At 36.2% G+C, this 22,037-nt stretch overlaps 2 protein-coding genes and 1 long non-coding RNA gene across 3 annotated transcripts; all 3 read left to right on the top strand.

Moving 5' to 3' along the window:
- Window positions 1-1,977: 1,977 nt before the first annotated feature.
- On the top strand, window positions 1,978-8,470 carry LOC134823926 (uncharacterized). The gene is made up of 15 exons (XM_063835523.1): window positions 1,978-2,065; window positions 2,475-2,628; window positions 2,775-2,847; window positions 3,283-3,436; window positions 3,624-3,750; window positions 4,224-4,349; window positions 4,660-4,793; window positions 4,887-5,054; window positions 5,584-5,764; window positions 6,188-6,297; window positions 6,665-6,769; window positions 7,007-7,172; window positions 7,640-7,708; window positions 7,931-8,012; window positions 8,399-8,470. Exons 1-15 carry the CDS (start codon window positions 1,978-1,980, stop codon window positions 8,468-8,470), a joined length of 1,809 nt encoding a protein of 602 aa, XP_063691593.1.
- LOC134823925 (papilin-like) lies at window positions 8,467-13,931 on the top strand. Its single transcript, XM_063835522.1, has 11 exons — window positions 8,467-8,490; window positions 8,745-8,895; window positions 9,583-10,394; window positions 10,562-10,604; window positions 10,816-10,937; window positions 11,139-11,264; window positions 11,434-11,556; window positions 11,763-11,868; window positions 12,144-12,301; window positions 12,512-12,633; window positions 13,017-13,931. Exons 1-10 carry the CDS (start codon window positions 8,467-8,469, stop codon window positions 12,524-12,526), a joined length of 1,680 nt encoding a protein of 559 aa, XP_063691592.1. The 3' UTR covers window positions 12,527-12,633; window positions 13,017-13,931.
- Window positions 13,932-17,056: 3,125 nt separating this feature from the next.
- Window positions 17,057-18,663, top strand: LOC134824292 (uncharacterized). The gene is made up of 3 exons (XR_010161380.1): window positions 17,057-17,184; window positions 17,339-17,460; window positions 17,705-18,663. It is a non-coding gene; the product is annotated as an uncharacterized LOC134824292 (long non-coding RNA).
- Window positions 18,664-22,037: the final 3,374 nt, after the last annotated feature.

Genomic DNA, 22,037 nt, shown 5'->3' with positions numbered 1-22,037 from the left:
TGCTTTTCGGTCAAAACTCGTTCGGCATAATTACAATATTTGAAGAATCAACTCCTGTACCAACGCTTAGCGCTTATTAACTATTAGCGCTTATTAACTGTTTCGTATAATTACCCTTGACGGAAAGGTTATGGCCTTTGATCTCTTTTACCAGGACGTATTGTTTGTTACAGAATGATAACTTTTTAATGTTCCAATTGTAGAATTTCATCATCTTTATTTTCAGGTGGAACAAATACATCCCCTGATGGATCCTCAACTGATGCCGGCACAGCTGCTTCAACTCCAGGAACAAGAACGCCATCTTTAGATATTGGTACAGGAACAGCATCTTTTGTTGCTGGTAAAACAGGAACGGCATCTTTTTTTGCTGGTACAGGAACGGCATCATTTGTTTCTGGTACAGGAACGGCGTCTAACAATGCTGAAATGGCTTCTGCTTATACCGGTGGAACTAGGGGTACTAATTCTGGACCACCTGGTACCTATGGAACACCTGGTGCTTATACCGGTGGAACTAGGGGTCGTAATTCTGGACCACCTGGTACCTATGGAACACCTGGTTCCACCTATGGACCACCTGGTACCTATGGACCACCTGGTTCCACCTATGGACCACCTGGAACCTATGGAACACCTGGTTCCACCTATGGACCACCTGGTACCTATGGAACACCTGGTTCCACCTATGGACCACCTGGAACCTATGGAACACCTGGTTCCACCTATGAACCAACTGGAAATTACGGAACGCCTGGCAGTTATCCTTCTCCTCGTTATACTGGTGGAATACCCGGTACCACCTACGGACCTCCTGGAACTTATGGACCTCCTGGAACTTATGGCCCTCCTGGAACTTATGGACCACCTGGAACTTATGGCCCTCCTGGAACTTATGGCCCTCCTGGAACTTATGGACCACCTGGAACTTATGTACCACCTAAAACTTATGCCTCCCCTGGAACTTATAGACCACCTGGAACTTATGGCCCTCCTGGAACTTATGGACCACCTGGAACTTATGGACCACCTGGAACTTATGGACCACCTGGAACTTATGGCCCTCCTGGAACTTATGGACCGCCTGGAACTTATGTACCACCTAAAACTTATGCCCCCCCTGGAACTTATGGACCGCCTTCCCCTGTGCCACAACCTCCACAACCTTTCCCTCCGGCTCCTCCTGGCCCTGCGGTTGTTACCTATGAACCAACTGGAAGTTACGGAACGCCTGTCAGTTATCCTTCTCCTCGTTATACCGGTGGAATACCCGGTACCACCTACGGACCTCCTGGAACTTATGGACCACCTGGAACTAATGGCCCTCCTGGAACTTATGGCCCACCTGGAACTTATGGCCGTCCTGGAACTTATGGCCCTCCTGGAACTTATGGCCCTCCTGGAACTTATGTACCACCTGGAACTTATGGCCCTCCTGGAACTTATAGACCACCTGGACCACCTTATGGAACCTATGAAGTAATTACTGAAGTGAGGACTCTCGAACCACGTGTTACAGGTGATGATAAATCCACGGGAGGATTTATACCTTGGGGTACATCAGCTAAACCTGACAAGTCTTATGAGCCAGGTTTTTATGGATTATTTAACTATTTTAATGGTATTGTATGAATTCAATAGGACCTGAATCTGGAGTTTGGATGATTGTGGGAGGGTGAGCCATTATATGACAGCGATTAACCAATTAGCTTCCGGCAGCAACCAATGAAATCCACACATCTATGTCACATGTCAACTCAAATATGGCTCACCTGACACCTCCCCAACAGTATACACGTCAACACTTTTTTACCCTCTTAAGCATCGTATTTAGTGAAATAGCATAACAAAAACCGTTTACATTTCTTTATGATCAGTTATAGTTACTAATGAGTACAAAATCCATGGAATTTGTTCAATAATAACTGATGGCATGATGATTGATGAAGAAGTTTAATTTTGATGATTCAAGGATAAATGTCACTTTCAGATCCATCAACTTCGGCTGCTGCAGGCGGTTCAGTTAGTACAGAAGCCGGATCTGTTGCTCCTGTTGCAGTTAACTGTAAGTATTTTTCAAAACGTTCCTTGCAGTCAAGTTTGAAATTGTAAATGTGTTCAAATATTCAATGCCTGTGTTTGTATAGTGTATTGTATAGTGTATTGTATAATATATAATGTATAATGTATATAGTGTATTGTATAATACTTACTGGTTCTCATGGTGCATATATTTATGCAAAAGTATAAAGTTCGACAATTCGACTGCTCATTCGCTCACAGTCCCACTAAATCACCTAGCTGCTTGTTTCATGAGTACTTTAGTAAATGTCTAATGTTTATCTTTACTCTATACGACACCCGACAGTCGACACCTTTAAAATCAAAGTATAGTCTCATCCTTTGGCCTGTCTAAAATAGGTCTGAACCACACAAGCCTATTATAATTCTGCTAACAACTGCTAATTATACAGTGTGTGGGCTCTACGTAGTGCTGTTAGCAAACCTGAAATGCCGGGCTAATGACATAGCTGGAGATTACAAAGCTGTTAAGATGACCGGAGATTTCGGCAGAATTGTTTACATTAAAAAAAACCTAAACGCAGCAGACAACCATGACTATACCACGTGAGTTTATTTCTCATCAAAAGTAGAAATAAGGCAGTTTGAGCTTGGATATTGAAATATTGATTATCATTTTCTGCATGAATAACAAACTAAGGTCAGTATTATTTATATACAAATGGTAGTTGATAAAACGTTATATACTTCAGGCGACTTGTTATGGATAAGTACTCGTGGTCAATAGAGGCTGGTGGTCAAGTCATCGCTTTCACAACAAATAAGGTGAGTTGACAGGTCACCCACAAACTATGCAAACTATGCAAACTATGCATATTATGCATACTATGCATACTATGCAAACTATGCAAACTATGCAAACTATGCAAACTATGCAAACTATGCAAACTATGCAAACTATGCAAACTATGCAAACTATGCAAACTATGCAAACTATGCAAACTATGCAAACTGTGCAAACTATGCAAAATATGCAAACTGTATAAACTATGCAAACTATGCAAACTGTGCAAACTATGCAAACTATGCAAACTATGCAAACTATGCAAACTATGCAAACTATGCAAACTATACAAACTATACAAACTATGCAAACTATGCAAACTATGCAAACTATGCAAACGTTTTTCCATGTCTAGTTCCGTTTGATCCCGTTTAATTCCACGGGACACAAAACGAATATCACGTAATTTTCCTCAGTTACCGGATGGAAGCCTCTGTTTTGACGGGGATGGTACCATTAGTTGGACAGTAATATGTGAGGACGGTAGCACCTTAAAAACTGCTCCTATTGATTACTCGACAGTGTCGAGTGATGACCCTATTATTTTAGGAAATCTCTTCGACGACTTGCGTGAGTGTTTGGTATTTTTGTGGACTTTTTAGGAAAGTCATTAAATTGTAAGAACAATAAATCGAAAAACAGTCTCGATCACGTGATATGGCCATATATGCCCATAATCATTAGCTGACTAATAACGAATATTGATTAAGACAACATCCAACACCGAATTTATATTTAATCTAAACTAATATCACAGCTGTAGGAGAGGCGTGTCCACCTTTAGAGACAAAAGAAGATAAAATGTATAGTGTTAGTGTGCTCGAACCGGAGTTGTTTCCCTCTTTTGCTTGTATTGAAAGGATTAATGGTATCTACGAACACAGGTGGGCGATGATCGATATATTTGTAGATTGATCTAGCAAGCAATTTATAGCATTTACCTGAAATTTAACGGGCATGTTTTTATTTCTGTTTTCAATTATTTTTTGCCAAACATTTTGTCCGGTTACCATTATAAATCGCTTTGGTGCTGTTTATGATATAGATGTTTTATTAATGTTTGGGACCAACTCTTTCTGGGTATCAGAATTGTTATAAACCATTATTTATATTTCTTGTATATCGTATGTTTCAGCCAAAGAGTTTAAAAACTCCTCGATAAAAATGCAGATTATGTATTTAATAAGCGCAGCGATTGATAACTTTATTATAAAGCCGATAAGATCGATAAGATTTCAATAAACATTGAATTATGAGTTATGACGAGACAGTAACATTGTTAATGTTGACCATTGCTCTTAACCTTGAAAAAGGGCCAAAAATAAAACGATGTTAATTTACAGTTTTTTTCTCCAAGGGGCGGAGTATTTGGCGGACTTCCGGTTTACGAGAAGGTGGGAGTGGACGATGGAACGGCTTTGTTTAATTCAATCGCAATGCTGGGATTTACCATTGGGTATCAAACCACGCTTCTTGACATTTTGTAAGTCTTAGCTCGCTTAAATATTAAATCAAGATTTTTTTACGGCTACGTTTAAACTTACGTTATATAATAAATATTTGGTATGCATTTTGAGTGACGTTAACAATTATTGAAAGTATACTTTGTTGACATTGATATTACAATCAATAGATATATATCAAGCTTATATCAAGTTTATATCATTATCAAGTTTATATCAAGTTTATATCAAGTTTATATCAAGTTTATATCAAGTTTATATCAAGTTTATATCAAGTTTATATCAAGTTTATATCAAGTTTATATCAAGTTTATATCAAGTCTTCTTCAGTGCTGTGGAGACTACTTTTAGTGAGGTAGACTATACGGCCATGAACAGGGAAGTGTGTCCGAGCGAAGTATCAGAAATGATTTTTGTATGTGACGAGGCAGCCAACACCATATATGGAACAGTCAGTATAGCAGGTAAGACTATTTTTTGCCATTATAAATTTATAACTATAAAATAATTTAACTTAATCACTTAACTTAATCACTTAACTTAACAAAACCCTTCAGAATTTATAAGTGGTGGAAAGTATACCTACGGTCTGGAGCCGTACCCAGTACCCTTCGCCTACAAATACGACCTGTTCTCCTCCATGCCGTTCGACCCTGACAAGTACGAAGGTGGTTTTAATCCTGCCACAGCGGAAGAGAGGGCAGTCACCACACCCAATTATCCAGGTAATTATCCATCCAGGTAATTATCCATCCAGGTAATTATCCAGGTAATTATCCAGGTAATTATCCAGGTAATTATCCAGGTAATTATCCAGGTAATTATCCAGGTAATTATCCAGGTAAATATCCAGGTAAATATTCAAGTATTTATCACCACACCCAATTATCAAGGTAACACGTCACGTCACAAAAAAACATAACCAGATAGCTCTGGCTTAACCCATTAGGGACGATAGGGTCGTTTTTATGACCCACTTTTTATAGACGAAAAACCAAATTACTAAACGCTATAACGAATCTATAGCATATATGCTCAAAATTTATTGGGCTACATATAATGAAGCCCAATAAATTTTGTGTATATATGCTATAGATTCGTTATTGCGTTTAGTAATTTGGTTTTTCGTCTAGAAAAGGTGGGTCATAAAAACGACCCTATCGTCCCTAATGGGTTAAAGTGTTAATTACTTTATAACTTAATGTGTTTGACTCCACAACTCCGCAAGCAATCCCTTCCTAAGCAACCCCTCAGTATCGGGAGCATCGAACAGAAGGTGGTGCAAATACCAGCAATTTACTCTGGAGAACTTTGGAGGAGGTTGTGGGATTGCGGTTAACGGTGATTACACGTTTGGTGGTGACTTTTCGGGCGAGAATGCGGTTTATGAAAAGATTACCCCAGAAGACGACACTCTTCTTCCTAGTGAGAAAGTGTGAGTTTTTAAAATCTATTTTTGTTTTTTTAGAAGCTGTAATGTGAGTTTTTGACGGACTACGGAGTTTTAAATGTTGAGTCGAAGCGATATATACAAAATAACCATTTATGTACAGTATAAAAACTTTAATTTTGCAAAAAGGTTCAAGGGAGTTACTTGGTATACTATCCTGAATAGTGTTAAACGTCTAAGTGACCAAACAAAAGTGACCACGTTTAAGTTAAACGGGGTCACTTTTGTTTGGTCACTTAGAGTCACTAAGGGTATATAGAAGATTCGATCATAGAGAGTCATCGACATACTATTACTATTGATCCATTGTTAATATGAATTTGTTTGATTGCCTGTTATCATTTATAACTTGGTTAGTTTGTGTCACGTGGTGTAAATACTGTGCTCTGATTGGTTGTTTTATCACAGGTATATTTACTACATTAAGAACTGGCGTAAGTGGGTTGCAGGAACAGGCTTCCTGGACGGGAATGGGATTATAGCTTCCTTCAAACATGAGGGAGAGTGTCCATACGCCAGTGAGTCGACTTTGTAACAACTTATTAATTAATTATCTGATCCTGGATGGTTACTTATATTTAACATATTTAACATATTCAACATATTTAACATATTTAACATATTTAACATATTTAACATATTTAACATATTCAACATATTCAACATATTTAACATATCTAACATATTTGACATATTTAACATATCTAACATATCTAACATATTTAACATATTTAACATATTTAACATATTTAACACATTTAACATATTTAACATATTTAACATATTTAACATATTTAACATATTTAACATATTTAACATATTTAGCATATTTAGCATATTTAACATATTTATATTTAATTTATATTTAACAGTTATAACATCCAGGGGGAGAAGAAAGAATGAAAGTTGCAGAAAATGGTGGATTATTCTGCAATGATGCGGTTGTGGGTGAAAGATACGATACTATACTAACCGGACTAGATTATTCAGGTAAACAGTATTGATTATAATAATTAACAAACATGTTTTAATTAACAAATTATCTATTAACAAAACACAAAAATATTTGCTTGGAAAATTACTGTGCAATAATGTGATAAATGGTTAAATTAATAATGTGCTAATTGGTTAAATTATGTGCGTGATTAAAAATTTTCAGCCAGTCTGAAACTGTGATTTTAATTAATACATAATTAACTGGCAATTAATTAACTGACACACTCGCAGTCCAAGATGATGGGTTCCCAAGTGACAAGGACGGATACTTTATATTTTCTCTCGTGAGCGTTTTTAACTACAATCCGAATATAAAAGCTGCCGATATTGGAGGAAATGAGAATGGTGTATCGAATGAATGTAATGAAATTGCCCTCTCATTTGATGGCATTTTTCAGTGAGTAAATTTGTGATTCACATCTTGATTCACATCTTGATTCACATCTTGATTCACATCTTGATTCACATCTTGATTCACATCTTGATTCACATCTTGATTCACATCTTGATTCACATCTTGATTCACATCTTGATTCACATCTTGATTCACATCTTGATTCACATCTTGATTCACATCTTGATTCACATCTTGATTCACATCTTGATTCACATCTTGATTCACATCTTGATTCACATCTTGATTCACATCTTGATTCACATCTTGATTCACATCTTGATACCTTAAATACAGTCTCAGCTTCTTTTTTTGTTAAAATAGCCTATATCAAATCAAAAGTAAAGTGGATATAATAGTTCAACAAAATAATTTTTCTAATTTTAGCAGTAGCAACTATTTTGGATGACATTTTTGAGGGTCAGTCAGGATTTCTGACTGTGTGCTTTTAATCAGTCATCTATTCCCAGGTTGGCTGCTACAAGAAAAGTTTTTGGTGGCATGTCCGTTTATTCAAAAGTACAATTGGACGAGCTTGGGTGAGTTTCAATTTTTAAAGTCTTTAAAAAGTCTTTAAAAAGTCTTTAAAAAGTCTTTTAAAAGTCTTTTAAAAGTTTTAAAAACGTAGTTGTTACTTTAAAATAGTTTTATAAAAAAATCATGATCCTTTACTGGGTCATGTCTGTTTTAATTTTTGTTTAACCAAACCGGTCGACGTAACATTAAAATTAATCGATAAATTAATTTGAATCGATTTTCAGGGAACATAAAGATTTATACATTTGGTACTCACCGTCGCACAGATCATGGATATTAAACTCCGAAATAGGGCACATTAAAGAGGTTAGTCCCACTGGCGTCTACAATCACCTTAGGGATCGTTCACATATTACGTAATCGGCTGAGGGGGGAGGGGTTTCCAAATGAAAACAAACAACACAATAGCTATGTGTAAAACTGATTACTGAGGGGGGGGGGGGGTTGAAATTTTCCAAATATTGATTATGTAATATGTGAACAACCCCTTAAGAGGGGAGGGGCGCGCCACAAGAAAACACTATTGGCACAGGGGGCGCTAAAATGCAACGTTACGCCGCCACTGCACTGATTAGTCGCCAAATTTATTCAATCATGGACTATTGACATTGTGTTTCTGAAGAGTTTATTTCACAGAATTTTCGGAGTTCCATTTCACAGCTGTGACCAAATTTAACGTGACCAAATTTCAGCCGCTGTTGTATGTAAACTACGATTACAATGCTATTGAGCCGCGACAGTTATTGAGAAATCCTGGTTCATGAAGTGCGACGGCTTCAATTCCGTAGCCAACCTCGTCATATGTAAGATTTATATTTAGTTATATTGTATTTATTAATTATTATTAGTTATTGTTTATTATTATTAATTATGCGTAATTATATTTAATTAGCTTGTAGTATAATTTTCTTAAGCGACTTAAATATGTTTTTATCAGAACCCTCTTTCGAATATCTACCTGCGGATCATACGGGATTTAGTATTTTACACAAGAGAGATAATTAACTAATTAATTAATTAACAATCATTTTGTCTCAGATTCACTTTCCTGACCCAACCACCGGATCTTTTGAAAAAGAAGATAAAACAACTACTGCAGCATTTGATTTTGGAACGGAAGCTGGTACAACTGCCTCAACTTCTACCATAAATAACACTACAGACAGCGACAACATCAAAGACAGCACAGGTACGAAGATACCTACAAAAGAAAAAATTCCTAAGATCCCTGACAAACCTAAGCTGTCTGATAATGACATACCTATCATTCCTAAGATTCCTATAGTGATCGTACCTTGGGAGTATAAGATTCCTATAATTCCTTACTTACCACAGCCAGCAGTCACTTTAGGTAGTGAAACACCTGTTAAACGAACAAATCTCTTCGTTTTGTGACTGTTTCAAGTTTTTATAGGGGCAAATTATTACCCTTGGATATTAAGTTTATGCTTGTGTTAATTGGTGAAATAAGTCTGAATGATGTTTGTTTTCGCAATCTTTATTTAATCTCCAGGCTAACTAATTCAAAGAAGTGATCACTTAAACATTTTCTACTGATTATGAAGATTCAGTTGGTATCAAAACAGTTCAGCTTTCATTTATATCCCGCCTTGTCGAGCATGTGGATTTGATTTCAGATTATTATCAGTTAGTAAACGTCCGAAGAGAAATTCGAAGAGAAAGAAAAATAAGCCAAAATATAGTACGTATTGTAGGTGACACCCAGCTAAATGTGAATAATTTTTCATGTGTTCGATCTGGTAAGTTGACTGACATTACAAGAAAGGTGCACACTGCACAGTCGATAATAAATAATGGCCGAACTGAACCGAAATTTTGGTTTAATTTGTGTTTTTCTGACCATTTTTATCCTCAGATACGACTAGTTCGATAAAAGACGTAACAGAGCCCGGAATTGAAAAGAAAACCGGGTACGAAGGGATTGAACTATTCACCGACAAATATATTACTGTCGAGTTACTAACCGCCAAAGAAAGCGATAAATTGGACGATCTAGATGTAGAGATAACAGAAGAAGTAATATCCCCTAAAAACCCCGAAGTTGTAATAGTAATAGAAGGTGGTTTTTCTGAAGCCCCAGTTGTATCTGATGGGGCCCCAGTTGTATCTGAACGTACATCTGAAGCCCCAGCTCCATTTGTTTCTAAAATTGCAACTGACGCTCCAGTTGTTTCTGAAATTGCAACTGAAGCCACAGTGGTTTCCGATGGAGCAACTGAAGCCCCAGTGGTTTCCGATGGGGCAACCGAAGCCCCAGTGGTTTCCGATGGAGCATCTGAAGCCCCAGTGGTTTCCGATGGAGCAACTGAAGCCCCAGTGGTTTCCGATGGAGCAACTGAAGCCCCAGTGGTTTCCGATGGAGCATCTGAAGCCCCAATGGTTTCCGATGGAGCAACTGAAGCCCCAGTGGTTCCCGATGGGGCAACTGAAGCCCCAGTGGTTCCCGATGGGGCAACTGAAGCCCCAGTGGTTTCTGATGGTGCAACCGAAGCCCCAGTGGTTTCCGATGGAGCAACTGAAGCCCCAGTGGTTTCCGATGGAGCATCTGAAGCCCCAGTGGTTTCCGATGGGGCAATTGAAGACGGAGCGGTTTCTGAAGGTACAACCGAAGCCCAAGTGGTTACTGATGGGGAAAAAGAAGATTCGACATTATACGCATCAACAGAGGTAATTAACTAAGAAAGAACAAATATTTGCTCTACACACTAATTATAAATTCCATCTTGCATTGGTTTTGTTATGATTATCGTCATTCGTCTATTAAATAAACGTTATTCAAATTTATTGTATCACTTTCAATTTTATGAAAAAAGGTTATACCTAAACATTTTTAGTCGTCTACAGAAGGAACGACAGAAGCGTTGTTCGTACCCCCTGGTAAGCCATACATTTTCTGTGTGATTTGTTTTGTTGTACTGTCTGCTATATTATGAAATATATATATGAAAAGAAATATAATTTTATTGCAGCAAACATTGTTAACAAAATCGGGTCAAGCATTAACATTTTATATAAACAAAAACTGTCTATAAATAGTACTATAAGTCCGATGAGTGACTTAAACATTAAAACTACAAAACACCCACAGAGGATGATTTTGAACCTGAGGCCTTTACTCCAAGTTACAACACCTTGCTGGCTAGTTTTGTGTTCAGCGGAGATTATTGTCGGACTTCGGCCGAAAAGAAAGCCGTCAAGAAATCGTTCAAGGTGAGTGCTAAGATTAAAAAACCATAAAACTATAATTTTTAAACACTGAAAACGATCATTGCTTTGCTGATATTTGTGCACTTATGCGAGTGTGGCAGTAACACCATAAACAAAACACAAGTTAGCCCAATCAATGTGGACCCTCTTGTTTTACTTTTTTATCTCGCTGTGTGTTAATGAAAGTGCGATGTTTCTTCACAGGTATGGGAGGTATTCGATGGTACATGCTATAAGTCCGGCACGTGTCTCTCAACCAGTCTTAAATGTTCGGATGAACTCGGCGGTACTTTTGCTGTCAACGTCTCTTTCAAACAACTAATTGATTCGGTGAGTGAAATATTTCATTGAGTTATAATTTATATCGTTTAAATAACGTACGCGTATACAATTAGTATTACATTATGATATTGAGAAACATAATGGGAAATCTAAAGAAATAACTTCAAGTATAAAACTTAAATACCAATCTAACTATTACAAATTGTTTTGCTTCCAGGAAACTAGTTTGACAGTAGGTTTGGACGATTTGTACGATGTGGTAGACGCACTGGCGCCTGGATCTGTTTCTATTGCTGTCCAGACTTCAGATAAAAAGAGGGCAGTTCAAACATTTGCCGTGGTAAGTTTTATCAAGTAAAACTCGTTAGTAGATCCATTTATAACTCTCAGAAAAGATAATCTAGGTATTTTACATTTACAAATACCTTGTACGTATAGACAATTTTATCGAAAGTTCATGGTTTTCAGGTTTCCATTGATTTCCATCAAATTTCCTTGAAGATAAAATATCATTCGATTTCACACCAGTAACCAGGTCCTTTTCAGGAAGTACTTGAAGTTAGTGAGGTTGGACCCAAATGTCCACATGGTAGTGTTGATGATGGAGCCAGTCTGTGTGCCTGGTGTCTTAATGGAACTTACGCAGATACAGGTTTGTGCCTGGAAACTTGGTTCACTTTCAGTTAGATTGGGTATTACGAGACCCGGTTTTACTCTGGTTCTATATCAATTTTGTTTTGATATTTCCAACAGCCACCTGTAGTAGAAACAGCCAATTAGGAGTAATCGAACGGATCTTAAAAAGCCAGTTTTAATGATTGAGTTGTTTACCAGACTAGCTTTGATTCTTTTAGCTTTTAATTCTCAGAACCACATTAAACAACTCAACATAATATGCAAACTAAAAAGTAATACCCACATTGCCAGAGGGCGGATACTGTGTGGTATGCGGAGTGGATGAATATCAAAACAAAGTGGGACAGACGGAATGTTTAGCATGTGGGGACGGCTACACAACTGATAGTAAGACGGGACGTTCCAGCTGCGAGGAGATGGGTCTGGTATTATTGACGAAATCGGAGAAGGTGAGTTTAAATAGTAAATTCGATATTTTAGTGTGTAAGATTTGATTGATAATTTTTCGGGCGATGGATTGACCAGGGTAAAAACGTGAAATAAAGGGCAGTTATTTTCTTATTTAAACTGGATATCTCATGCTATTAAAATAACTATGAGTTTCTGCTAGGAAACAAGGTAGACTTCAATACGAATAAATCTTAATAACTATCTTACAGCTGCTAAAGGATTGAGTACAGTAACAGTAGCAGTAATAGCAGTTGTAGCAGCGTTACTTGTAGTCGTTATTATAACCGTGACTGTGTGTCTTGTCAAGAATAAGGGCAACAAAGTCGGAAAGGTAAGTCGAAAATAGTTGGATAGTTTTTCACAAACACTGACAGTTCTTGAGCTTTTATACTGAGTTTGACGTTTTAACTCTACACTGAAAACTTAACGTCTAACACTATAACGAAAGATCCTGTTTAAACTTTATAAACTGAACTCCAGTTCTATTTTTACACCAGATTTATAAACTCACTTTCTCTAACACCTTCTACAACACCTTCTCTAAGACCTTCTCTAACACTTTCTCTAACACCTTCTACAACATCTTCTCTAACACCTTGAACTCTAACACTTTCTCTCTAACACCTTCTCTAACACTTTCTCTCTAACACTTTCTCTCTAACACCTTCTCTAACACCTTCTCTAACACCTTCTCTAACACCTCCTATTTCACAGCTCCAAAATAGGGTATCACCGACCCCTGAAGCAGGTAGAGATAACCATGGCTACTTGAATAGCAGAACGAGCGTGCAGCATTCTTAGTAGAACTAAACGTGGTCTATGATTTAGTATGAATAGTCCCTGAACTAGAACTTGTATGAATAGTCCCTGAACTAGAACTTGGACATGAGAAAAGCCGTTTTTTAGTAATTTGCAAACGTTGAATGTAGAAACTGTAAAAATTGGACTGAAAATTTATTTTCAGAAAGTACGTACTGAAAGTATTACCATTGGCATTACCAATGCAAGTGTGAAAATTCATATATTATATTATAAGATAAACATATTTTTATCTCAAAGATTATCACGAAGTAACTTAATTATGTGAATTTTTCTGTTAACTATTTAAATTTGATGATCAGTCGAACGTTTGCAGAGTTGAACTCTGGTCTTGTTGAACGTAATCGATGACATTTTATGTTATTTGGTTCCATGAGATAAAATAATTTCATCGAATACAATGAAGAGTTAAAACTGATCAAAGTGTCTTGAGCACTCAATGGATAAGCTTACTATAATAGATGTGGATAAAATTTGAATTATAAATAACTCGTGGATCGATTTTTGTACTTGGTCATGAAAGAATCGGTCGTAATTATAATTAATTATTGAGTTTTAGGTCTTGTTTTGCTATTCTGTGTTTGCACTTTGCAGAACTGTACAAAATGTAAAAAATGTAAAAATATTATTTTATCCAATCGTGATTCAGACGAAATGATTCAGACAAAAATATGTTCATTCGAAATTGCTATTTTGAATTTGTTCAATCGAAAATATTTTATAGTATATATTGCTCTAAGTATTTATTTTCATATCTGAATTTAAAGTTTTTAACAACCAAGTGACCCCTTAAGGATATAAATTTACCACTTTAAGTTGTCAATTATACTTTGTTAATCTACTGATATATTGTACAGTGAATAATCGACTTTTAGATGGTATTTTTTCGAAAATCAAAGATTATCTTTTATTCATTTAGAATCGAGCTTAAAATCCACGAGCATACAGAAATTGGGCCATAGATTGCATAATTGAGGCCTCAAATTAATTAAATGAAAATTATGATAACAGTTCTAACACGAATGCGGCAAAATACTACAATATTTGCAAGCGTCATTTTATCGACAGACTCTAACTGATTGAAGCAACGTTTCGTCTATTTACCATTACCAATCACTTAGAAATAATTCAAAAAGGAATGTCATCTGTTTTTATGGGAATGAAAATTGTATGCTGTATAAAATAGCTGATATCAAACTTTCGGCAAGTTTCCATAAACGATATTTTATGATCGGCGCCGATAATCGCTTATTGAGCGCTTTCTCGGCGCTTTTTTTTTTAAAACCGTTTATAATCGATTTTTTTACGATTATAAACGGTTCAAAAAAAATCGCTTATAATCGACTATAATTGATGTCATAATTCAAAAAAGCGCTTTTTTGAATTTAAAAGCGCTTATAAGCGCTTTTAAGCGCTTACTAGCGTCGCTGAGCGATTTGAAAGCGGTTTTCCAGTAGGATTGGCGCCAAAAACGGGTGGATAAGCGGTTGGCCGGATAAGCGATTCGTAGGCGCTTTTTTGAACCATTTATAAGCGATTATAAGCGCTTATAAGTGGGGTGCAATTTAGCTGTTTGTAAAGCGCAAATAAAGCGCTTATAAGCGCTTTTAAAATTGAGTCAGGAAAACGCTATATTACATCTTATAACCGCTTATAATCGATTATAATCGCTTTTTTAGAAATCGCTTATAACGGCTAATTCATCACTATTTTACCGCTTTTACCGCTTTTCCTATCATCCATGGCCAGGTGAGCAGGAATTAAAAAGCGCTTATAAGCGCTTTTTCGATGCTGCCCCTAACCTGGTCGGAACGGGGTAGTGCCCGGAATTTAAAAGCGCTTATAAGCGCTTTTTCAATGCTGCCCCTAACCTGGTCGGAACGGGGGAGGGCCCGGAATTTAAAAACCCTTATAAGCGCTTTTTCAATGCTGCCCCTAACCTGGTCGGAACGGAGAAGTGCCCGGAATTAAAAATCGCTTATAAGCGCTTTTTCAATGCTGCCCCTAACCTGGTCGGAACGGGGGAGTGCCTGGAATTAATAAGCGCTTATAAGCAATTACTCAATTCCCCTTAACCTGGTCGGAACTGGAAATCAGGGTGCCCGCTTATAAGTGCTTTTCTGTGCAACCTGGGGTGCACCGGCAGAGTCAGGATTTAAAAGCGCTTATAGGCGCTTATGATCGCTTTTCTGCCGCTTTTCCCATCACCCATGGCCTGGTTGGCAAGAATTATAAAGCGCTTATAAGCGCTTTTTCAATGCTGCCCCTAACCTGGTCGGAACGGGGGAGTGCCTGGAATTTTAGAATTTTGGAATACATTTTTAGTCGTCTACAAAAGGAACGACAGAAGCGTTGTTCGTACCCCCTGGTAAGCCATACATTTTCTGTGTGATTTGTTTTGTTGTACTGTCTGCTATATTATGAAATATATATGAAAAGCAATATAATTTTATTGCAGCAAACATTGTTAACAAAATCGGGTCAAGCATTAACACTTTATATAAACAAAAACTGTCTATAAAAGTACTATAAGTGCGATGAGTGACTTAAACATTAGAACTACAAAACACCCACAGAGGATGATTTTGAACCTGAGGCCTTTACTCCAAGTTACAACACCTTGCTGGCTAGTTTTGTGTTCAGCGGAGATTATTGTCGGACTTCGGCCGAAAAGAAAGCCGTCAAGAAATCGTTCAAGGTGAGTGCTAAGATTAAAAAACCCTGAACTATAACTTTTAAACACTGAAAACAATCATTGCTTTGCTGATATTTGTGCACTTATGCGAGTGTGGCAGTAACACCATAAACAAAACACAAGTTAGCCTAATCAATGTGGACCCTCTTGTTTTACTTTTTTATCTCGCTGTGTGTTAATCAAAGTGCGATGTTCCTTCACAGGTTTGGGACGTTTTCGATGGTACATGCTATAAGGCAGGCACGTGCCTCTCTACCAGTCTTAAATGTTCGGATGAACTCGACAGTACTTTTGCTGTCAACGTCTCTTTCAAACAACTCATTGATTCGGTTAGTAAAATATTTCATTGAGCTATTATTTATATTGTTTAAGTAACGTACGCGTATACATTATGATATTGAGAAACATAATGGGAAATCGAAAGAAATAACTTCAAGTATAAAACTTAAATACCAATCTAACTATTACAAATTGTTTTGCTTCCAGGAAACTAGTTTGACAGTAGGTTTGGACGATTTGTACGATGTGGTAGACGCACTGGCGCCTGGATCTGTTTCTATTGCTGTCCAGACTTCAGATAAAAAGAGGGCAGTTCAAACATTTGCCGTGGTAAGTTTTATCAAGTAAAACTCGTTAGATCCATTTATAACTCTCAGAAAAGATAATCTAGCTATTTAATTTTACATTTACAAATACCTTGTACGTACAGACAATTTTATCAAAAGTTCATGGTTTTCAGGTTTCCATTGATTTCAATCAAATTTCCTTGAAGATTAAATATCATTTGATTTCACACCAGTAACCAGGTCCTTTTCAGGAAGTACTTGAAGTTAGTGAGGTCGGACCCAAATGTCCACATGGTAGTGTTGATGATGGAGCCAGTCTGTGTGCCTGGTGTCTTAATGGAACTTACGCAGATACTGGTTTGTGCCTGGAAACTTGGTTCACTTTCAGTTAAATTGGGTATTACGAGACCCGGTTTTACTCTGGTTCTATATCAATTTTGTTTTGATATTTCCAACAGCCACCTGCAGTAGAAACAGCCAATTAGGAGTAATCGAACGGATCTTAAAAAGCCAGCTTTAATGATTAAATTGTTTACCAGACTAGCTTTGATTCTTTTAGCTTTTAATTCTCAAGTCCAAAGTCTCACAACCACATTAAACAAGTCAACATATGCAAACTAAAAAGTAATATCCACATTGCCAGAGGGCGGATACTGTGTGGTATGCGGAGTGGATGAATATCAAAACAAAGTGGGACAGACGGAATGTTTAGTATGTGGGGACGGCTACACAACTGATAGTAAAACGGGTCGTTCCAGCTGCGATGAGGATGGGTCTGGTATTATTGACGAAATCGGTGAAGGTGAGTTTAAATAGTTGAAATAGTAAATTCGATATTTTAATGTGTAAGATTTTATTGATAATTTTTCGGGCGATGGATATCTCATGCTATTAAAATAACTAAGAGTTTCTGCTGGGAAATTCAATACGAATAAATCTTAATAACTATCTTACAGCCGCTAAAGGATTGAGTACAGTAACAGTAGCAGTGATAGCAGTGGTAGCAGCTTTACTTGTAGTTGTTATTATAACCGTGACTGTGTGTGTTGTCAAGAATAAGGGCAACAAAGTCGGCAAGGTAAGTCGAAAATAGTTGGATAGTTTTTCACAAACACTGACAGTTCTTGAGCTTTTATACTCAGTTTGACGTTTTAACTCTACACTGAAAACTTAACGTCTAACTCTATAACGAAAGATCCTGTTTCAACTTTATAAACTGAACTCCAGTTCTATTTTTACACCAGATTTATAAACTCACTTTCTCTAACACCTTCTACAACACCTTCCCTAACACTTTCTCTCTAACACCTCCTATTTCACAGCTCCAAAATAGGGTATCACCCACCCCTGAAGCAGGTAGAGATAACCATGGCTACTTGAATAGCAGAACGAGCGTGCAGCATTCTTAGTAGAACTAAACTATGATTTAGTATGAATAGTCCCTGAACTAGAACTTGTATGAATAGTCCCTGAACTAGAACTTGTATGAATAGTGGACATGAGAAAAGCCGTTTTTTAGTAATTTGCAAACGTTGAATGTAGAAACTGTAAAATTGGCTCATCGGACTGAAGATTTATTTTCAGAATGTACGTACTGAAAGTATTACCATTGGCATTACCAATGCAAGTGTGAAAATTCATATATTATATTAAGATAAACATATTTTCATCTCAAAGATTATCACGAAGTAACTTAATTATGTGAATTTTTCTGTTAACTATTTGAATTTAATGATCAGTCGAACGTTTGCAGACTTGAACTCTGGTCATTTTGAACGTAATCGATGAGATTTTATGTTATTTGGTTCCATGAGATAAAATAATTTCATCGAATACAATGAAGAGTTAAAACTGATCAAAGTGTCTAGAGCTTACTATAATAGATGTGGATACAATTTGAATTATAAATAACTCGTGAATCGATTTTTGTACTTGGTCATAAAACAATCAGTCGTAATTATAATTAATTATTGGGTTTTAGGTGTTGTTTTGCTATTTTGAGTTTGCACTTTGCAGAACTGTACAAAATGTAAAAAATGTAAAAATATTATTTTATCCAATCGTGATTCAGACGAAATGATTCAGACGAAAATATGTTCATTCGAAATTGCTATTTTGAATTTGTTCAATCGAAAATATTTTATAGTATATAATGCTCTAAGTATTTATTTTCATATCTGAATTTAAAGTTTTTAACAACCAAGTGACCCCTTAAGGATATAAATTTACCACTTTAAGTTGTCAATTATACTTTGCTAATCTACTGATATATTGTACAGTGAATAATCGACTTTTAGATGGTATTTTTTCGAAAATCAACGATTATCTTTTATTCATTTAGAATCGAGCTTAAAATCCACGAGCATACAGAAATTGGGCCATAGATTGCATAATTGAGGCCTCAAATTAATTAAATGAAAATTATGATATCAGTTCTAACACGAATGCGGCAAAATACTACAATATTTGCAAGCGTCATTTTATCAGCAGACTCTAACTGATTGAAGCAACGTTTCGTCTATTTACCATTACCAATCACTTAGAAATAATTCAAAAAGGAATGTCATCTGTTTTTATGGGAATGAAAATTGTATGCTGTATAAAATAGCTGATATCAAACTTTCAGCCATATGTCAAATTTTGGTCCTGAAATTTTCATCTTCAAAAACTGAAAATGGGATAAAGAATGGGAAAATATGATTTTTCAATTTACTTCGCGATTTTGACTTCCAGTACCTCAATTTGGTTTCATAACAACATCAATTAACTGACTAATTGGTCTTTGGGCAAAAATTCTATCCAATCAGTCAAATTTGTGTTAAGAAATTTTCATATTTGAAAATGGGACAGACATTGGAAAATATGGATTTTCGTTTTGTTAAGATTTCTCCTGTGAGCTTCCTCCGGCCGATATCAAACTTCCAGCACCTCAATCGTGTCATATACCATCTATAGTTGACTGACTAATTGGTTGCAGGTGAGAAATTAAGTCAAAACAGTAAAATTTCGGTCCTGGAAATTTCATCTTCAAAAACTGAAAATGGGACAAAGAATGGGACAATACGATTTTTCAATTTTCTTCGCGATTTTGACTTCCAGTACCTCAATTTGTTTTCATAACATCATCAATTAACTGACTAATTAGTCTTTGGGCAGAAAATCCATCCAATCGGTCAAATTTGTGTTCAGAAATTTTCATATTTAAAAATGGGACAGACATTGGAAAATATGGATTTTCGTTTTGTTAAGATTTCTCCTGTGAGCTTCCTCCGGCCGATATCAAACTTTCAGCACCTCAATCGTGTCATACGCCATCTATAGTTGACTGACTAATTAGTTACAGGTGATAAATTTAGTTAAACCTGTAAAATTTCGGTCCTGGAAATTTCATCTTCAAAAACTGAAAATGGGACAAAGAATGGGACAATTATATGATTTTTCAATTTACTTCGCGATTTTGACTTCCAGTACCTAAATTCGGTTTCATAACATCATCAATTAACTGACTAATTGGTCTTTGGGCAAAACTTCTATCCAATCAGTCAAATTTGTGTTTAGAAATTTTCATATTTGAAAATGGGACAGACATTGGAAAATATGGATTTTCGTTTTGTTAAGATTTCTCCTGTGAGCTTCCTCCGGCCGATATCAAACTTCCAGCACCTCAATCGTGTCATACGCCATCTATAGTTGACTGACTAATTGGTTACAGGTGATAAGTTTGGTCAAAACTGTAAAATTTTGGTCCTGGAAATTTCATCTTCAAAAAGTGAAAATGGGACAAAGAATGGGACAATATGATTTTTCAATTTTCTTCGCGATTTTGACTTCCAGTACCTCAATTAAGTTTTCATAACATCATCAATTATCTGACTTATTGGTATTTGGGCAAAAATTCCATCCAATCAGTCAAATTTGTGTTCAGAAATTTTCATATTTGAAAATGGGACAGACATTGGAAAATATGGATTTTCGTTTTGTTAAGATTTCTCCTGTGAGCTTCCTCCGGCCGATATCAAACTCATCACCTCAATCGTGTCATATGCCATCTATAGTTGACTGACTAATTGATTACAGGTGATAAATTTAGTTAAAACTGTAAAATTTCGGTCCTGGAAATTTCATCTTCAAAAACTGAAAATGGGACAAAGAATGGGACAATATGATTTTTCAATTTACTTCGCGATTTTGACTTCCAGTACCTCAATTTGGTTTCATAACATCATCAATTAACTGACTAATTGGTCTTTGGGCGAAAATTCTATCCAATCAGTCAAATTTGTGTTCAGAAATTTTCATATTTGAAAATGGGACAGAAATTGGAAAATATGGATTTTCGTTTTGTTAAGATTTCTCCTGTGAGCTTCCTCCGGCCGAAATCAAACTTCCAGCACCTCAATCGTGTCATATGCCATCTATAGTTGACTGACTAATTGGTTACAGGTGATAAATTTAGTCAAAACTGTAAAATTTCGGTCCTGGAAATTTTATCTTCAAAAACTGAAAATGGGACAAAGAATGGGACAATATGATTTTCCAATTTACTTCGCGATTTTGACTTCCAGTACCTCAATTTAGTTTCATAACATCATCAATTAACTGACTAATTGGTCTTTGGACAAAACTTCTATCCAATCAGTCAAATTTGTGTTCAGAAATTTTCATATTTGAAAATGGGACAGACATTGGAAAATATGGATTTTCGTTTTGTTAAGATTTCTCCTGTGACCTTCCTCCAGCCGATATCAAACTTTCAGCACCTCAATCGTGTCATATGCCATCTATAGTTGACTGACTAATTGATTACAAGTGATAAATTTAGTTAAAACTGTAAAATTTCGGTCCTGGAAATTTCATCTTCAAAAACTGAAAATGGGACAAAGAATGGGACAATATGATTTTTTAATTTACTTCAAGATTTTGACTTCCAGTACCTCAATTTGGTTTCATAACATCATCAATTAACTGACTAATTGGTCTTTGGGCGAAAATTCTATCCAATCAGTCAAATTTGTGTTCAGAAATTTTCATATTTGAAAATGGGACAGACATTGGAAAATATGGATTTTTTTTTGTTAAGATTTCTCCTGTGACCTTCCTCCAGCCGATATCAAACTTCCAGCACCTCAATCGTGTCATATACCATCTATAGCTGACTGACTAATTGGTTGCAGGTGATAAATTTAGTCAAAACTGTAAAATTTCGGTCCTGGAAATTTCATCTTCAAAAACTGAAAATGGGACAAAGAATGGGACAATATGATTTTTCAATTTTCTTCGCGATTTTGACTTCCAGTACCTCAATTTGGTTTCATAACATCATCAATTAACTGACTATAATTGGTCTTTGGGCAGAAAATCTATCCAATCGGTCAAATTTGTGTTCAGAAATTTTCATATTTGAAAATGGGACAGACATTGGAAAATATGGATTTTTGTTTTGTTAAGATTTCTCCTGTGAGCTTCCTCCGGCCGATATCAAACTTTCAGCACCTCAATCGTGTCATATACCATCTATTGTTGACTGACTAATTGGTTGCAGGTGATAAATTCAGTCAAAACTGTAAAATTTCTGTCCTGGAAATTTCATCTTCAAAAACTGAAAATGGGACAAAGAATGGGACAATATATGATTTTTCAATTTACTTCGCGATT

Source organism: Bolinopsis microptera, chromosome 12 (genome assembly GCF_026151205.1).
Source record: "Bolinopsis microptera isolate Bmic1 chromosome 12, MBARI_Bmic_1.0, whole genome shotgun sequence".
Classification (NCBI taxonomy): Eukaryota; Metazoa; Ctenophora; class Tentaculata; order Lobata; family Bolinopsidae; genus Bolinopsis; species Bolinopsis microptera.
Note: the sequence above shows the minus strand (reverse complement) of the source record. Positions and strands in the feature narration are given on the sequence as shown.